An 18,066-nucleotide genomic window follows, 5' to 3' on the forward strand; every position below is an offset into this window, starting at 1 on the left:
GATATCTGGATTACCACCAGCTTGGCCTGAAAAAACCTTGGCTTGACCCTGGTTTATCCCTGAACTAGATCATTGCACAGGTGCATGGACACATGGGCAGGCACAAGGGTGTCAGAAGGAAGGAGTGAATAACCTGGGACAGATTAGGTGGGACTGCTGCTTTCAGGGCCTGTGACAGCTTCATGTGGTTGTGGAATGACAGGGCTGGCACGGYGGTAGGCAGCAATGGGCACCACTGGGTCTCCCCTGCGTTGGGGATCTGGGGAAAGGCTGTCCCATGCACAAAGCACGCGAGGACTGCAGAAGACAGACTGCAAAGCTGCTCTTGCAGCCCCCTCTCAAAGGCCGTATRTGTGCAGCCGTAGCATTTGAACTTATACAGCTCAGCAAGAATATCTCCCTTAAATCTGGGTCACCCTGAACATCTGGAATTACTCCTATATCTGATAAAAGTGTTGTCATCTTGGGACACTACTTATAACAATATGCTTTGGCCTTGAAAATGTAAACACACCTGGGAGCCATCTCAACTGTTCCAGAACCAAACTACAACCTTGTGAAGACAAAAGTGTGAGCAGCGTTTTATAACAAAACTGCAAGACCCGGAGACACAAACTGACAAAGAGCATAATCTCGGAAGCACTCAAGGAAGTGAGCGTATTTGCCTACCCTATTTTATACTCTTCTTGAGGCACCTATTACTGGCCACTGTGGCAGACAGGATCAGTGGCTGGGAAGACTTCTGTTTTTGACCTCGTTGCTCTTCTCATGGRCTTGTTTAGCATGGTCTTGTTTGGCACTGAAGAGAGATTTTGACAGGGTCCTTACCATAACTGTGACATAAGTGCTATTGCTCAGTACTTCACCCKGCACTTATAGATTATTAATAATTTATATTTTTTATTAAAAATACATAAAATAAACTATAAAAATACACTGTAGGTTGGCGTGAGGATTTTAATGCATATTGCATGACTTAGAATAAATGAATATTGRTAACTCAGCAGGGAGCTGTCTGAAAAACTAGATAGGAAAAAYGTGATTCAGGATGGACACCTTCCAGCAAAAACTTCAAAGCTCTTAGTGGACAGTGCCAGAATGCTGTTTGTAATATTTTGATGGTTCTACCTCTCCTCCAACCATTCTAAAAACCAAAGTTTTCATCACATAGKAAGAAGCCTGAGGCCACAGAAAAAYAAAAGCCTRCTTGGAAAATTTAAAGTGACTCCTTCTGAAGAGAAAGGCAATAGGAGTTTGGGGAGGGCAGTCAGACAGCAACCAGCTGGAGCATCTCAAGACAGAAGCTTTGCTTAGCACATCAGCAAAACAGGGTGAGACTATGGGCRTCACAGATAAAAATGCAGAGTTGGATGTTTGTTAGTGCTTTTTTGCCTAGTAGCTCTTTTCCACTGCTTAACAAACAAAACCTATGCTTTTTGAACTGCTCTCTGACAGCATTTTCTAAAGGAAAGAACAGCAGGTGCCTGGATCCATTTGGAGTAGATGAGTCCATTAGCACAGAGGATACAGGAGCCCTGATCCAGGAGGAGAACTCCAAAACTCCAGCCCCATAGAAGYGAAGGTGCAACGTCTACCCTTACGAGTTTGCATGCACCAGGAAGGGTAAAAGAGGCACTGAGCCCCACAGTTATGACAGCAGCATCTGACAAACAAAACCTGCAGCGGCGCAAACACTGATATACTTATTCTCATGTGAGAAGCCCTGCAGGACCTCACAGGAGTAATTTCAGATGCTCTTGTACAAGATTTGCTTTGTTCCAGACAAGACAAAATTYCAAGTAGGACATACAGCAAGGAGAAATGATAAGTACAGTTATGAAGAAGGATATATCTGGTGGGGTAATTGTATCAAAGACAAGAAGAGAAGACTCACGAGGAGAAGAAGACAATGCAAGTTGTAGCAACCAGCCACTGAGCGTGAACTCAGCAGCGTGGTGAAAGACAAGGGCACGCTGGGACRTGTTAGCAAAAGCTAACAAACAGATAACTGCTCCACTTTCCTCAGCACTGCCAGGTCCTCCATATGGAAAACGCTGCACACTTTTCCATGCTGCATTTCAAGAGAAATGTGGCCAAACAGGAGAATCCRGAGTGGAACAATGAGAACAGAACAGCACCAGTTACAGGCAAGAAAATCACAAGGCTGAACATGATAACTGTTTTTTACTGTGAAAAGGCTATTGTAGAGAAGATTAAATTTGCAAAAAACATTTAGGTTACATATTAGGGGAAAACACTTTCTACTTATATGATAGTTAAGTATGGGAACAGGTTACATAACGCAGCTTTACTGCAGATTTAAAATAACATAATCAGTTAATGAACAGAATTATACAATATGGTCTCTCGTATCAGCAAAGTGTAACTGAAAGGCTTGGAAATCCTCTCCAACCATAGATGTTATGTTCTCCTTAAAACAACAATGAAATATTTCAGAATATAAAATTACTTGGTCATCATTATGTTTAAAAACCCTTCTGATAAAAAAAAAAAAGTTTAGAAGAATCACTTTTTCCAACTGTCAGTGCAGCTTAAGATAACAAACATGGCAAGAGCTAGAATTTGAAAGCTAAATCTTAATTCCAGRGCTCCCCAGATCTGCAGGTCCCAATGTTTGGGAGAAAGCATTGGCGTCCTACCCTGAACTAAGCATCTTGCAAGCCAGCTCCTGAAGTACATATTACGCTYCAGGAGAGAAAGTATTTACTGCAAGACAGTAAAAGTCAGATCTAAAAAAAAAAGACAAGTATGAATGCTTCTCATTTTAATCTCATCACTTTAAATGGTATMATAGCTCCTCATTTTTTGGAACAAAAAAGCTATTTAGGTAAAACAACTTTGACTGATTAAAACCAAATCTGAGGCTAGGCCAAAAGTCACTATACATCTTCATAGAAACAAACTCCCTGACAAAGGAAATTCAGTGTACTAAGGGCATGATAGTTTGCTCTTTTCTGCAGAAGCCATGGGCTGGAATCCAGAACAGCTCCAAGTCCAGGTTCAGCAGCAAAACTGCCAGACTATGAGAACATCATAATCTAGGTTTCAAAAATAAGAAAGAAATGAATTATAGGAAGAGGACTTCTCCAACAGAAACAACTGCAGAAAGAGTCCAGCATCAGGAAAGACACCACTGCTTTCCCCAAGATAACAACATGACTGGAAACTAAATGAAGCAAAACTCCCCCAAATTGTTTGAACTTGTTGTCAAAAGGTAAAGGCAGACCCAAGGCAGAGAAACAGTGGCCGTGCATGGGGCTATGGGTCAGGAGCTGCCAGGTATGACTCCTGATGAGCAGAGAACCAGCAGCGTGCTCTTCCCTGCTGTATGCTGCTCACAACTCAACACATGGGGACAGTCAGGAATCTGTTATCCCTGCTACTTTTTCCCTCCACCCAGAGGAAGAAAGCATTCTCCCCCTGTAAAGGGGGCAATTCCTTCTCTGGTTTCCCCATATGCACTGAGGAGGAGGGGATATGATCAAGGCTTGACTAGATGACTGTCTTCTCAGTGCRGCAGCTCAAAAATTTGGGTGTTGGAGCAGAACACAATGATTTGGGACGGACACATAGAGAAAAACAACCCTGAGGGCCAGCTCTATGAGAGAGMAGCAGTTCAGCAACATGAACGAATACAGGGGCTTTACTAGAAATTTTGATGGCAGGTAGGGTGTGAGTGTGTTTCCACATGATAATCTTGTCCATAATATGTCATTTGTCATTATGTGCATATGCAGGCCTTACATTTTCAAGGTCTGCCTCACAGTCCCCCCTGTGACCTTGAGTCACTTGCTGGAACTTGCCTCAGTTTCCCCCTATCTCATATTATTTCTCTCAGCTGAACTGCAGTTAAGTCTCAGGCTTGTGAAATACTTTTCAAAYATAATATTTTTCCACTCCTTCAGTATGCATATTTCTATAGCAAATGCTAAAGTGTTTATTCGCCTACTAGTACATTTCAAGGACAATAAAATAAAAAGCTGGCTAAGAAAACCAAAACCTACTACTGAATTTTCAGGATAGGTCTAACAATCCTACTTCAGAATGCTAATGAGTAGCTTATTTAAACATTACTCATTAAAAGGAATTATGCACAATAGGGCTTTCCAAAATGGTACACAGGACTTAATGTTGTATCAATTTACTCAGTGTTTCGAGCAGAGAGGAAGGCACTGATGCAGAGCATCATCTCCAAAGAAAATGCTTTTTGCAGGCAGTTTGTGGAAATGCATACAAAAGTTTCAAATTAGCACAATGTATCCAAAATCCAAAGATTACTCAAAGGCCAGCACAGCAGAAAGAACCTGAGCGCTCTGGAGAGAGCAGATGGGGAGCGGTGCAACCATAAGTTCAGAGAGACATTGGGAGCTAAGTTACAGACTGTACAGCACTGTTTAAAAACAAAACCACTCTGTTCACTGTTTATAGGAAGAAGGCAGAGTTGTTCTCAGCTCCCCAGATCATCATTAAATGTACGCATATCAAGCTGCTTGATGATAGACCATTTTTTGATCAAGGATCAAATTTTAGATGTTTTGGGCCACCCACAGAAAGATGGACTTTCAATACAAAAGAAACATTCACATCAAATTAAGAAAAGGGGCAAGAATGCTCACTTCACTCACCGTGGCCTCCTGAAAGTCAAACCATACTGCTGACAAGCCAGGCCGACTGTTGGGGTGTAAACGATGGGCATGAATCTCTCAATGTCAGAGGTCAGCACTCGGTAAAAAAGCTTCTCGTTCCTGTCTTGTAATGTCATAAGGACAATGTACCTTAAAAGTAAAATGAAATACATACATATCAGTATTTTTGCATGTTGGCAATTTCATTAAAAGCAGTACTCAGTTCACTCAGTACTTAATACTTCCAATCCCTAATGCTCCAAAGTGCTAGGCTGTGAATAGACATTTTGAGCTAGATTTCCCAGAGAACCTGAACGTCCAGCTCCACCATCCTCAATGACAGCTTACAAAGACTCAGTAGCGCTGAAAATCAGACCCATTATATATCCTTAGATTTTCTGAATTTGCTTCAGAAACAAATGCAATGGAAAAGGTCAAATGTAGTCTTCAGGGCCATCTGGTACAGAATAGGACATAATCTGTAATATCTAAATCTATTAAGCAATCTATAAGGTTATATATACATATATGCAAATATTAATATGCAATTTTCAAAGCATTGTCTTTCCTAAGATATTTCTACAAAACCTCTCTCTCTTTTATCCTGCATTCTCAATTAATCACCAAACACATCAAGACAGTTAAATACTATATTTGAAAGAGGAATATTAAAACTATTATTTTAGAAAATGAAAACATTAAATCAACTTTGCGTTCTTAGTGTTGTCCAGACTTACATGTGCATCACTGACTTTATATGATCACTTAGTAATTTAGAATATATCACATTTGCACAAAGGGTTTTTCTTCTCTTGGTCAAATTGCAGCCAGAAAAATAAAAAACTCAACAGGTTATGAAAGACTGGGAATGATTTTCTGCCTGAGACACCTGTGTAGACGTAGTGACGAACATGCAAACAGGGTATAGTGAATTGCCACACTAATACAAGAGCTCTCCAGCAACATGGTAGTACAAAAAAGCAATACCACTATTTTGGGACTGGGATGGCACGTAACTGAGGTGACAGAGGACCGTCCCCTATAGACACTGTTGGTGCTGCAGAATATTGACAGGTGAAAAAAAGTGACTCTGAAGGAAACCTGTGGGTCTTGAAAAAGGATCCTCAAATCTTCCCAGAGACTTTAAAGAACTGTAAAAGAAGGGTGGGGGTAAGACTTTTTTGACGTACTTGTCTAGATCATTAGATTTGTTCTCGTAGTTTTTCATGACACGGAGAACTTGGACGTCCTGGCTCAAGAAGCAAGGAGGAAGTAGGCCGTGAATTCCCAGCTGTAGCCTCTCTTCAAGCGTAAAAGCCATTCCCTAGGAAGAAAAGAGGAAGGCATATTCAAACAGCAAAATATGCACTACCATGAGCACCTGCCTTCAAAAACCTACAAGGATTAGCCAGATATGCCCTGTCTAATACTACAAAAAAGCCTACTAGCAAATATCAAAAGGATATTTACTAATTATCAAAAGGATATATCAAAGCAAATATCAAGTATTCTGCCATTCGCACAYGTATTAAGGCTGATAACGTAAATATGATTAGACAGCAGTGAATCGGGCAGGTTATGATGATTCGGGGGATACTGGGAGCTGTATTTGCCAACTGTTCCTTGCCATTTCCCAGTAATACTAAGTGCACTTTGCAGCCCGGCACTTGGCAAAAGCAGCACTTGCAGGGACCCAGGAGTTTGGCAGGAGCACAGCCTACCCCTGAGATTCGCGGCCTCAATTCTAGCCGCAGGTACATCCCCAAGGGGCTGCCTATGTCAGGTTTGTTTCTCTTGAAGGAGATGTGCTGTTTTTTTTTATCAGCCTCATTGAGTTACTCTCTACATCAGACCAGTTTAAAAATGAACGTTACAAACGTATTCTGATAAATTCATGATTATAGCGCCAGGAACAGGCCATCTGAGAGGAAAGCAATCAGCAACCACAGATCCCCACTGCACGGGCTCCATCCCCAGCTGTCCCCAAGGCCCTTGAGGCCRTCCTCGTCCACGGGAGGGATGGAGTCGGACCATGCACTCCCCTCAGGTATGCTGCCCAGTGACATGCAACTTCTGGACGAACAAACCTGATGCCAGTGGGGCTATGATGGTGCTCACTTTTGCCTTCCGAATTTGGTCTGTATATAGTAAGTATCAGGATATACATAAGGATGTATGAGGGCATACATAAGGATGTGTAACGATATACATAAGAACGTATAAGAGCAGTCTCCTTAAGACTTCTCTCAGTTCACACTCTTATTATATTACTTAATTAGCTCATGTCTACTAGTTTCAGTGGCCTTCCTGAAGCCTAATTTTCACAATCCTTTATAAATCACATATCATCAGGTTTAGATATTGAATTTAGATATTGAATAGATGTCTTCGCAAACTCATCAGCTTCAGTTGGTTTCTAGGTCTCTAGGTCTTCTCTTAATGTATATTAATGGCATATTAATAGTACTGTACAGGAGACAGACTTGACATGCAGGATGCTTTCTCAGCACCAACTTCACTGCCCACCCGTCCACCTCTTGTGGTGGATACTGATACTGACACGACCTGCAGCTGAAGCTCCGATGTTAGATTGCATAGGATATTCCTGCTCTTACAGAACAATTTGACTCATCACAGGCAGAAGTCTGAGCGTGTCCCTGTGAGTGTCATGGTTGATGTTCCAGATGACTGACAACATCCTGCTTTGGCCTCAGCCCCGTGAGCAGCAATGGCAAATGCATTCCACAAGCTGGGGAGCAGATTATAAAAGATCCTTAATTAATGAGATTTCTGCTACGCTGATACCAGATTAGACAGCAGGATAGAAGGAAACATTTTGAGAAGTGACTAAGGAGCTTAAATCCTAATGAAAACTTCACCCATAACTAACCAGCTGATTCATACCTTGATGAACAGCTGGCAGTAAAATATTCAAACTCGGTAATTATTGGACTACGTTTACTCAAGCAAACAGACAAATGCTTGAAAAAATCTTAATGAGCAGCTTTATGACTACCTAGCTGTTAAACTGGCATTTTATTCCACGGATCTAGTGTTACGCAATGACAAATAACTATTATTAATGTTGCACAAGGAAAACCGAGGACATATCTCAATGAACTTGCTTTTGGCAGCCCTCCATMCCCTCCTGTTGCTTGTTCCTGTCCCCATGCCATCTTGTCAGTGGTGCCAGCGCAAGCATTTGTGCAGTCACATGGTTAATCAGAGGGTGGAAGTACTTGGATTAAAAACAACCAGGTCATTTGAGCTCAGAGCAGATCCTCAGGCTGATRCATCATGGATGGCTTTACATGCATTGGCAAGCACGGACACATCCAAAGGGGATATACAGCAGTGGGAATGACTGGCTGGAAGGACCATTCAGTTGCAAGTGTTGTGGCTGCTGATAAAACTGTTTGTCAAACTACAACCAGAGACACAGAAATGTCAAGTGACCTGTAAAAGATCACACAGTGATAGAGGGCTGAAGCTGATTCTCCTGTTTTCCAGGTCCATGCCTTATTCATAGTGTGATACTTCTTTTAGTACTAAACTGCRCATTCACACAAAAGAAAAAAACCCTTCATAGAGTTCAGAAAAGACATTCAGCCTCCAGGATATCTGGGAGGAAAAAGATTCTTATCCCACAAGCATTTTCTCATTTTTTCTCTTCTGTTTCAGGAAAAACCAAATACTTCCCAAAACTTGTTGCAAGGACATGGCAGAGAGAAATCATTCCTCTTACAGCCAGCAGGCCAGTAGTCAGCAGTTGCCCTGTGAGGCAGGAGGTCCAGATTCTGCTACTAAATCCAGAAACTGCATCAAGGTCTCTGCTGCCCTTGAAGAATGTTGTACCTGTGACATGACCGGTTCCCCTAAAGTGCCTGACATTTTGACCCAAAATTCCTTCCTGAATCTGAGAAGCCTTTCCCCAAAAAAGTTTCCCAGCAGAACTGGTACATTCCCACAAAACAAAGTTTGAGTTTTTGTGAGTCATCATTTTCTAACTTAAAACCTCCCCCAACATTCTCATCAGAAAAATTGCAATCATTTGTATTCTCCACACTGGAGGCTTCTGAAATACTAGACTAAAATCAACATTGGACATCAGCTCTAAATCAGTATTTGGCTTTACAGTGACAATGTTGTATCACAGCAGGGAAAATACAGCTAYTGCAAATGTCAAAGTTTATCTGCAATGAATGGCAAAGAAAAAGATATAGTCACAATTTCAAACCATTTACTTCCTGCAACCTTTGAACATGGAGGGTAGATAACAGGAGACAGAAATATTTGGCACTAAAGGATCCGCTTGCTTTCTAGAGACAGTTGCATCACATGTTGGCTGCTCAGGGTCACAGACCTGACCCTGGCTCATCCCCTGGAACAGAAATGAAGCTCAGCAAATAGTAACCCAGTGGCTGTTACTCTTATGAAACAGAAAAGGATAGAAAAAGCAGAAAGAGCATCCTAGATATTGCTGTCCCCAGCTGCTTGTGTAATTTTTTCAATAGGAAAAAAATGTGTTTCCGTTATTCTCCACCCACTAAAATAGTTAGTAAAAAGTTTCAGTATTTCATCAAATGATCACACCCGCAATAGAAGAAAATTTTCTGGCTAAGTCCAGCACTTTTCTGTTCAAAGGAATACTGTGATGCCTTATGGAAACCAAAGGTTGCGTGCCTCCCAGTACCCTTGTTTTTGCAGTTGGTTGGGCTATACCTGACTGACTTCTACAACTGAGTGCAGCCAGAAGTGTCCAGTGTCCAGAGGCAGGGTGAGAGCTGTAAAAAGAATTACAGCTGCCAAGGAGCTGAAGCACTTGCATTGGGCACTCACTCTTCAGTCCTGCTGGGGCTTTTTTCTTTTTTTGGTGGAGAATTCACCAGGTTGATGCCTTGCTTCAAGATTTGGTTGCTGTGATCCCACCGCCTCCCTGATTTATTGCTTTCCTCTAGAGACAAACAGGCTGGAAAGCATCAGCAGAGTGCTGCGAAACCTCTTGAAGTGAGGTTGGGAATTAATACAATAATAATATTAAATAGGGGCAAAAGGGGGTGCTGGAAGAGTTTGTTGAAATAGCTTTGGCAGGACATTCACGCAAACCTAGGACACGACTCTGCTCAGTACTTGAATTCTGGCTAGTTTTTATGTTTGCCTCCAGTCAAGACTCTGGTCTTCACTGCTGACCCACTATTTCAAAGACGGGGACAACTCAGTCACTGAACATGAATTTTGAGTAAGTAGGAGAGCTATGCATATGGATGCAAGTTGTTTGAAGGCACTTCTGGGATTATGAGAGCCAAGTAAACTGTTTGTTTAAAAACAACCACAGTTGTGCTGTTAACAGTTCAAGGACAAGCACAGTCATACTAATATAAGACAACTCTAGCTTACTGCACTTGGCTGAAACAGCATGAGCTACACCAGCATAAGCATTTTCATCCTGGAGCAATTGCAACCATGTGTGATGAGGGAGTTGCTGCCTTCACTAGCAGTTAAATCTCCAAAAGACTTGAATACAGAGCTGGCCCGTCATACTGCGGCTCTGTGGCAGAGCAGGGAGTAGAGCAGAAATCGCCTGTCCTGACTTTAAGTGGTTGCTTTCTGAAGTTTAGCGGAAGGTCTAGGAGTAAGACCCCTGGGTGAAGTGGTTATATTCACTGAAACAGCACAGCGTGAAATGAATTTGGAAACACATTCTGCCTCAGATCAAAAGCTGGTATTCACTGAGGTATTGCTATGTTTAACATTAAAGCGTTTGGGGTTGGATTTTTTTTTAAGACTGCCTGAAAGCCATATTGTACCACTCCTTTTTCTGTTCTTGAAAGGTCTAATGATTAGATGGTTAGCCCCAGCCCTGCAGAGCGAAAGCCAGGTGCTCCAATTCATTTTTAAATGTGTGGGAAATGAGTTGTCATGGAGAGGGCAGATGTTATGTCACTGACCAAAAACAAAGGCGAAAATATCAGCTGCCCACGAGGCTTCATGCTATGTAGAAGCTAAGGTTTTGTGCCGAGAAAGTCGTGCTGCAAAGTATCCCAAATTCTTACATTTTCTTATCTGTGACAGCACCAAGTCTTTATGTGGCAGCTCTCTGTTTGCAGCTGAAGCCCACAAACCCCACCAATTTCAGGAAATGAATAGGGAAGCCACTTCACAGATGAAGACTACTTTTATCACTGTTTGCAATCCCCCACCATGAGAAAGRGGTGTTTCACTCAGAGATGAATATAGGTAGGAGGGAGGCAAGCATGGCTTAGCCTTGTAATTTATTTGTCATAGTTCATGCTTCCAGCCCTTAACTGTGGAACAAAGACACCAAATGGTAGTTATTAGTGTGTCAGGTAACTATAGTTAAGGCAGCGGAGGCAAAATCAAGGGCTGAAACGCAGACCCAGAGCACTACTGCAGAAGGCAAGCTGCAAGAGCAGGCATGGCTAATCCGCATCTCCTTTAGGATGAGTAAATTAACAGCCATGCTGATGGAGAAGTCCTAATACTCATAAACAGGGAATTTAATAAGCTTCTTCATATGTTATTCTCTACAGATTTTTCCTGTAACATCTTCTCCATAAATATTTACACCTGTATTATTTTATAGCAGGGACATACTTTGACCATCTGCTGGAAGAAGTTCCTTCCACAAGAGGTCTGTGCAGAGGGTAAGTTAATACCCACTGAGACTGCATTCAATCAGTGGCTGGGGAGCAGAGGGCAACAGTAGAAAATAACAATTTTCTACACTGTACAGGATTTTTCCTCAAAGGTCAGATCCTACTGTGGCCTCCTCTGCACCAAGTGACTTCGAAACCCACTTCACAACGTCCCGAAGGAGCAGTACAGAGCCAAACCCAGCAGTGCGCCTCCTCCTGCAAAGGCTTGCTGGCATGGCGAGGCTGCTGCAGGTCCTGGCCTGCACAGCATCCCCACCCTGGAAAAGATGTATTGAAAATATTATTTCCATAAAAAGATGTAAGAAGGCACACTGGAGAGATAATCCTTTATTTTATCACTTTAAATGTCTTATAGCCTCTAATTATCTTTGATTTGTAAGTGTGCGTATTTAAGTTTGGAAAAAAAAAAAAGCATGGTGCTTTGGGGTATTCAAAAGACATAATTCAGCATGTCGCCTCTGAAACCTGGAAAAAACCCTCACTGTGCTTCTCAGCAGTTATTGCCAAGACGCATGATTTACAAACTCTTCTTATTGTGTTTGTGCATCTCTCAGGGTTCAAAGTCACTAGTTTAAAATCCCACACTCTTGGCCATCCCTTTCATTTCAAAGTGGTATGTTCATTGATTCCTAATCCTTTCATACAGTTGTTCCTTCCCCTCCCACAGAGACTTGGAGAGCTAAAAAAAAATCCAACACAAGGATAATTAAGTGACTCAATTTCATGTTTGCTTCAGCATACAGTATTGGAGCCTGGGGAACCATCTTTAATGAGGTCCACTAGCTCAATTACAACATAAATTGTCCTAGCTATTAACAGGGTTTTACCAGTAATTGATTTGCTTTGTGTGAGTGACTTGCTTTCATTGGATTAGTGGGAAATATTTCCATTACCATTCTCATTTATCACTTGTCTTGCAAAAGAGGCTTCCGATTTACACCAATGTAAGAGTGAGCAGAACTGCAATATAACAATATCCCTGTGCCACAATACTTACGGACCAAGGGTCTGATCCTGCACTGTTTATCTCACAAAAGTAAGTGCTTTCATGATCAAGACACACCCATGATAGGCAAGACGTGACAGGCAAGAAGCAGCAAAGCCATGATGTTCCCATATGTTACTGGAGGTTTGCCTCAATAAATAAACTTCACAAGTGTTTTCAGGGTTTTATTTATTAATCCATAGGAACAATTTCATTGCTAAGCTCCTCAAGCCTTCTCTATATTGCAGACTGCAGGGGTAGAACTGAATACCAAAACTAGCRAAGAACTCATTACCATTTCTCACAGTTTGCCAGCCTCCAGGGCACTATTTTTTCTTGCAAAGAAAACAGAGCAAATCCTTATGTTAGAAACTRTAAGTGTTTTGTCTGCAAACAAGATTATATTACATTGAGAAAAACATTTAAAAACTGAGCTAGGCCAGACTGCTCAAAGAATAGCTGGTTTGGCAGAATGGTTTTGTGAAGGATCTATCAATTTCATGGGCAGTTAAAAATGCCCTCAATTTCTCAATTAATGGGAAAGGTGGAGATAGACAATTAATGCCCAGTAAGAGGTGACAAGGTACAGCTGTTGTTTTTTAAGAAACTCAGATTTGGGGCTAAATTCAATGTCTTGTTTCCTCCCACAAARGCAACATTAAGATCCTTGCAGAGTGCTATTCGAATCAGTGGAAATACTTTTTTGGCTTTCATGAGAATTAGATTAGGCTGACGTTTTGTTGTTGTTGTAGTTGACAGATTCACAAATGTCTTTACAGACATTAAGTGAATAAGCCTCATTGTCTTTTGGTAAAGAAGAAGAGTAAAATCACTGCATAGAGACTAGGAACACTATGCTGCAAAAAAAATTGTGTTGGGAACTAAAAGAACAGAGGAATCCTGGGAAGTTATTAAAAGTAATAGAGCAGCACTGCCTGTCAAAAGAATGGGACATATGTTTCACACCTACACACAAACAACAAAGACAGTTCTCGCCCAGCTGAGCCTAAAATACGAAGCGCTCAGTGGTTGCCTCTTCTTTTATAATAAAATAAATGATAGAGAGGAATGATGGAGTGAGTGGTAACAAGGACATCAGCTTTTGTGCTATAGCCAGGTACACAGGCAAATTCCTGAGACAAACCCAAAATACCCAACTGCTTACCAAAAAAGTCCCAAAAGATCTTGGTACACAGATACCCCTGTCCTGGCCTTCTCAACTCCCACGAAAGTGAAAACACCCCAGTAAGGACTACATGATTCCCAGACTCCCTGTATAATTCCCCATCTGTTTTATACGTACCACTGTCACACCTTTTTGTGCCAATTAGCTAGCAAAATGACCTTGTTCCAGAAAAGCTTGTAAGCCATACAGGGGTGCTGTTCCTTCACCTCATGGGGAGAGGGAGCAAGGTAAAACAAGTTTCTTTAAGAGTTTCTCCAAGCAGATAGACCAGTATTTCTGTTAGAGTATAGCAGTTTCTGTGATGTTGCAGACACAAGTTTCTCCCCAATATCATGTGCTTCCTCAAGACTGGAAGAATTCTACAAAAATTACAACACTTGCATTCCTAAGTATATGAAAAACAGTCCTCATCTTCAATTCAGACAAGCAAACATGTCTGAGAACAAAGATCAAGGCAATTTCAAGGTCTAAATGTGATCCAAAACATTAGCAGAACACAGTTTTAAAAGCCAATTTTACAGTGTCTGGAAACTTCTTGCTTTGTACAGACAGCTGCTCATGTGAGTAGTTGTTGCATATAATATGGGTTCAATGCTATAGAGAACATTGATTTCCTTTTGAGGTTCCAGCAAGTTACACAAAATGAGAATTATACACTTACTGCTCGCACGCAAACTGTATTATGCTGTGGTTTTGGAAGAYGGGAATCTCTCTATCTACAATTTGCATCTCATTTGTTATTGCAACTCCAGGCCTACAAGGTTGCAGCAACTAGGTTACAGCTCATAGATGACTGCTGGTGGCTGTCCTCAATCGAAYACCACTGACAACCGTGACCTAAGACATACAGCTAGCTGTTATCATGAGCAGATCACTTGGATGGGAGCTTAATCTGAATGACATCAAGAGTAGTTTTCTTACTGACATTACCAGTGCTGATCTCTCCACTGAACCATTCCCACATCCTTATATGCTCCTTCCACCAAAGTCCTAAGCTTTGGAGAAAGGACCTGTTGGCAGTGGCTTGTCCAGCAGTACTGGATGGTCTCTGCTCATTCCCATCTAATGCAGGACAAGTGGGCTGGGCTTCTGAACTTCAACTTTGGTAGTGGTTTAATGGGATGTAATATATGCCTGCATTACAGAGCACTATGGGCCAAGTAAGATGTTTATCACGCRTTCTTGTACCCCTCAGAGGAAAGATTCTAGAGAAAGGCAGATAATTTAAAAATTAGGAATGTGAGAAATAAAGAAGGTTCTAAATAAGAAATCTGTCATCTCAGTGCAACAAATGCAGTAGAAAAAACACCACTGAGCTGTCCTCCAATTATTTAACCATCACTTGAAGACAACTAGAAATGAAGGCAAACATAGATCATCCTGCAGGAAATTTGTGCTGTCCTCTTTTGACAGCTCCTTCCTCCTCACTTCTCAGGCTTCCATAGACTCAGCCCTCTGATGGTATTTTATTTTTTTCTCTCAAGGCATTAAGCATCTTGCCTCCCTTCCTCCCTCTGTTCTTAGTCTAGCATTTCTATAACTGTTTTGCAAAAGTCATTTTTAATGTTGATGGATAGCTAAGCTATCTCTATGCATATATTATATACATATACGTAGCACAAATGCATGCATGCACGATCTTTTCCAATCCAGCCTCCAGCCAGCTCTGGGGTGATCTCCGTGCTGACCTCATGGGGTGCTGTTTTGCCAAGAACATGTTTTGCTTAAATGCTGAGATCAGTTATCCAACTGTCCAAACGACTTTTGGCATCACTATGGAGAGTAGCTAGCCTACCATGACTACCCTCTGACCTGGCCCCTCATCCTGGTCCTTGCTTGAATATATTACTTGGAACTTTTTCTTCTTTTCTAATACAGAGAGGAAAAAGGAAAATGCATGAAATACTCCCGTAAGTGTGATCTGACCTTTTGTGTCTACAGCTCTCATCACCTTTGCATGCACTCTCCCTGCTATCTTGGTACATTGTCAACCAAATTAAATGTGTCTCTAAATAATATGCAGTCGAATGCACAGCACTCAGCATGTTTGGCCCTGATACCAGAGCATCTGGACAGCAATTTGTACAATAACACAATACAAGTACAAAATGATACATCCTTTCTATYAAACTTCCCCCCCAGGACCTCTAAATATTCTTCCAATGATATAGTTTCAAAACCTTGAAACTTTTATTTCCCACTTTCTTTGCTTTTCAAAATTTTAGCTCTATTTTTTCCATATGGTGTGAGCAGAACTATGTCCAAAATTCCAGGTGAGAAAAATACCATTAATTTCATGCAAGTGCTTTAACTTTTATCACTTTTTTGAGACTGAGCTTAACCATTTCCAGTTTCAAAAGCACCCGTAGCACTAGAAAGATATTTACACTAGACTATAAATCAAATAACTAATAAAGTTCCTGAGATTTTTCCAAAAAAGTAAAAAATGTAAACTCCCATATTCCTCTTCCAACTGTTTTTAATCAAGGAGAGTATGAAATAATAAGTTTTCTAAGTTCAGAATGGGGAAAAAAATACAATTACTTTGAGATGAAACTGAAGATTAAAAGCCTTTTGATTCCATGAGCTGTTTGACAAACATTTCTATGAAACAGGAACTGTAGCAAGATATTATAAAATATTTATGTCAATTTGCAACATGTGTGACCACGTGTTGGTCAAGACAGCAGAACTGCTCATTACGACTAGGAAGCAGTAAATCGTCCCTTTGGCAAACCTTCAAATGAGTTTAGAAAAAAAAAGTTTCAGTTCTTGATTCCATTAGATACTATAACTTAAAATGCAAACAATATTGTTCTTGGCAAGGCTCCTGCCCGTCCACTTCAGCACAATTACTCCAGCCTCTCCTAGCTCGGACGAATATTGGCCGAGGCCAACGCAGCAGCTTCCTTCCTCCAGCAGAGTATCTATTCTTCTGTAACCGAAACAATTAGGCTGACTGATGCAAAGMTGAAGTGTGACTGCAGTAAGGGTAACAAACATAGTCCTGACTCCTTGAATATACACTCTTATCCCAAAGTAATTGAACTGCTAGCTGAATGATCACAAAAAGGCAATGACCAAAGCATTAATTTCCCTCACTCACCTTGTGTCTGTTGGGAGACACCAGCTGATTCATCCAACCTGAAAACTCACCACTCAGAGCTGGGTTTCAACCGAATAAGATCTGCCTTGCTCAAAGAGCATGATACAGCGCAGGGAGCACTGCAGGCAGATATCCACTAGGGTCTGGAAAGACTGGGAACATTGAAGAGATTTTCACTTACGACCTGCTGTGAAAGAGTTGTATGTAGGATGGCAGCATGACCACCASCTTTGATTCCTTCAAAAACAGCTGCTGATGCTGAGTACACCCTTGGGAACAGACCCCTAAAACCCAGACTTCAATCCATGGTTTTGGATTTGGTCTCCTCTGCCTTGCACCAAAGTCATGCAGTGTCAACAAAGTAAAGCAAATTTAAAATAACTTTGAACATGATTAGTATTTGAAATAATTGAAGGCATTGAAGAATTAGGCCCTGGATATTCAGAACTGAAAAGCTAATTGTATATCCTGGGGAAAACAAAAACAATGCTACACTTTGGCATTAATATGATTCTGTCAGTTCCCAATAACTGTTTGATGTATTACTAGACACAACAGCCTTTATCCTTGGGGCTRAAGCTCAAATATAAGTAGTTATCACAATATCCGTAACATCTGGGTGAAGGAGCACTCACTCCTGAATTTGTTTGGTTACCATTAGGTCTCATATTGAACAAAAGTTAGAAATGAACACTCTGCTTTATCATCTTTTACATATTTAACTAAAGCATGGTTGTCAGAGTATATATATGGCATGTCTCTGGTGTGTATAGAAAAGCTTTGCCTCCTGTTCCATTGGTTTGTAAGAAGTACCAACCTTACCAGGTCAGTCTTTAACCAATGTCATTTACTTTCTGGCCATGTTTCTGCCTTCCTGCTACATGACAGCACCCTTTCTCAGCCAAGGAGAAGAGTTCAGTGGTTTTGACATACTCGTCCAACACTGATCTTGATAAACTACAGATCTTCTTACAGGAAGGCCTGGAGCTGTATGGCACCCTGGGGAGAAAGCAGCTATTTAAGGATGCTCGTACAACTGCAGGGACAACCCCTTCAATGAAAACCATGCMCTGGGCAAAGGTCTGGGATTTCTAGAAACAGGATCCCGTGTAAGCAACCTGACAGCTTTTTTAGTTGGTTGGAAGAGAAAATTTAAACCAGCAATTTAAAAAGAATGGCATAGTTTTTTGCTTGTGCCTTCAAGCCACTACAATCGTTTCAGTAATATCTCAGTRATGCTCTATTCTTGTGTCTGAAAACTTGCCTAAGAGAAATTCAGAGTAGCTGATAAAGCCCAGATGATGTGCACCCGAGGAAATGGTAATCCCTACACCAGGGTGCTAGTCCACTCCCTCRGGATCCAGGAGGACTCCAGTACAAGATTAAGGATTTGTGAGGCAGTGGGCTTTCCCTTCACTGAGCTGAACAGATTGGTTTGGGAGCTGACAGCACGGGAGACTGATTGA

General features: G+C 41.3%; 1 protein-coding gene across 1 annotated transcript in view; it reads right to left on the reverse strand.

Moving 5' to 3' along the window:
- ME3 (malic enzyme 3) overlaps nucleotides 1-5,967 on the reverse strand; it is a 61,509-nt gene extending 55,542 nt beyond the window's left edge. Inside the window, exons 1-2 of the mRNA XM_026088539.1 lie at nucleotides 5,837-5,967; nucleotides 4,647-4,796 (exon numbers count right to left, since the gene is read on the reverse strand). Coding sequence (XP_025944324.1) covers nucleotides 4,647-4,796; nucleotides 5,837-5,967 — 281 coding nt within the window. The remainder of the gene's footprint in view (nucleotides 1-4,646; nucleotides 4,797-5,836) is intronic.
- Nucleotides 5,968-18,066: the final 12,099 nt, after the last annotated feature.

Source organism: Apteryx rowi, unplaced genomic scaffold, assembly GCF_003343035.1.
Source record: "Apteryx rowi isolate R43461 unplaced genomic scaffold, aptRow1 scaffold_770, whole genome shotgun sequence".
Classification (NCBI taxonomy): domain Eukaryota; kingdom Metazoa; phylum Chordata; class Aves; order Apterygiformes; family Apterygidae; genus Apteryx; species Apteryx rowi.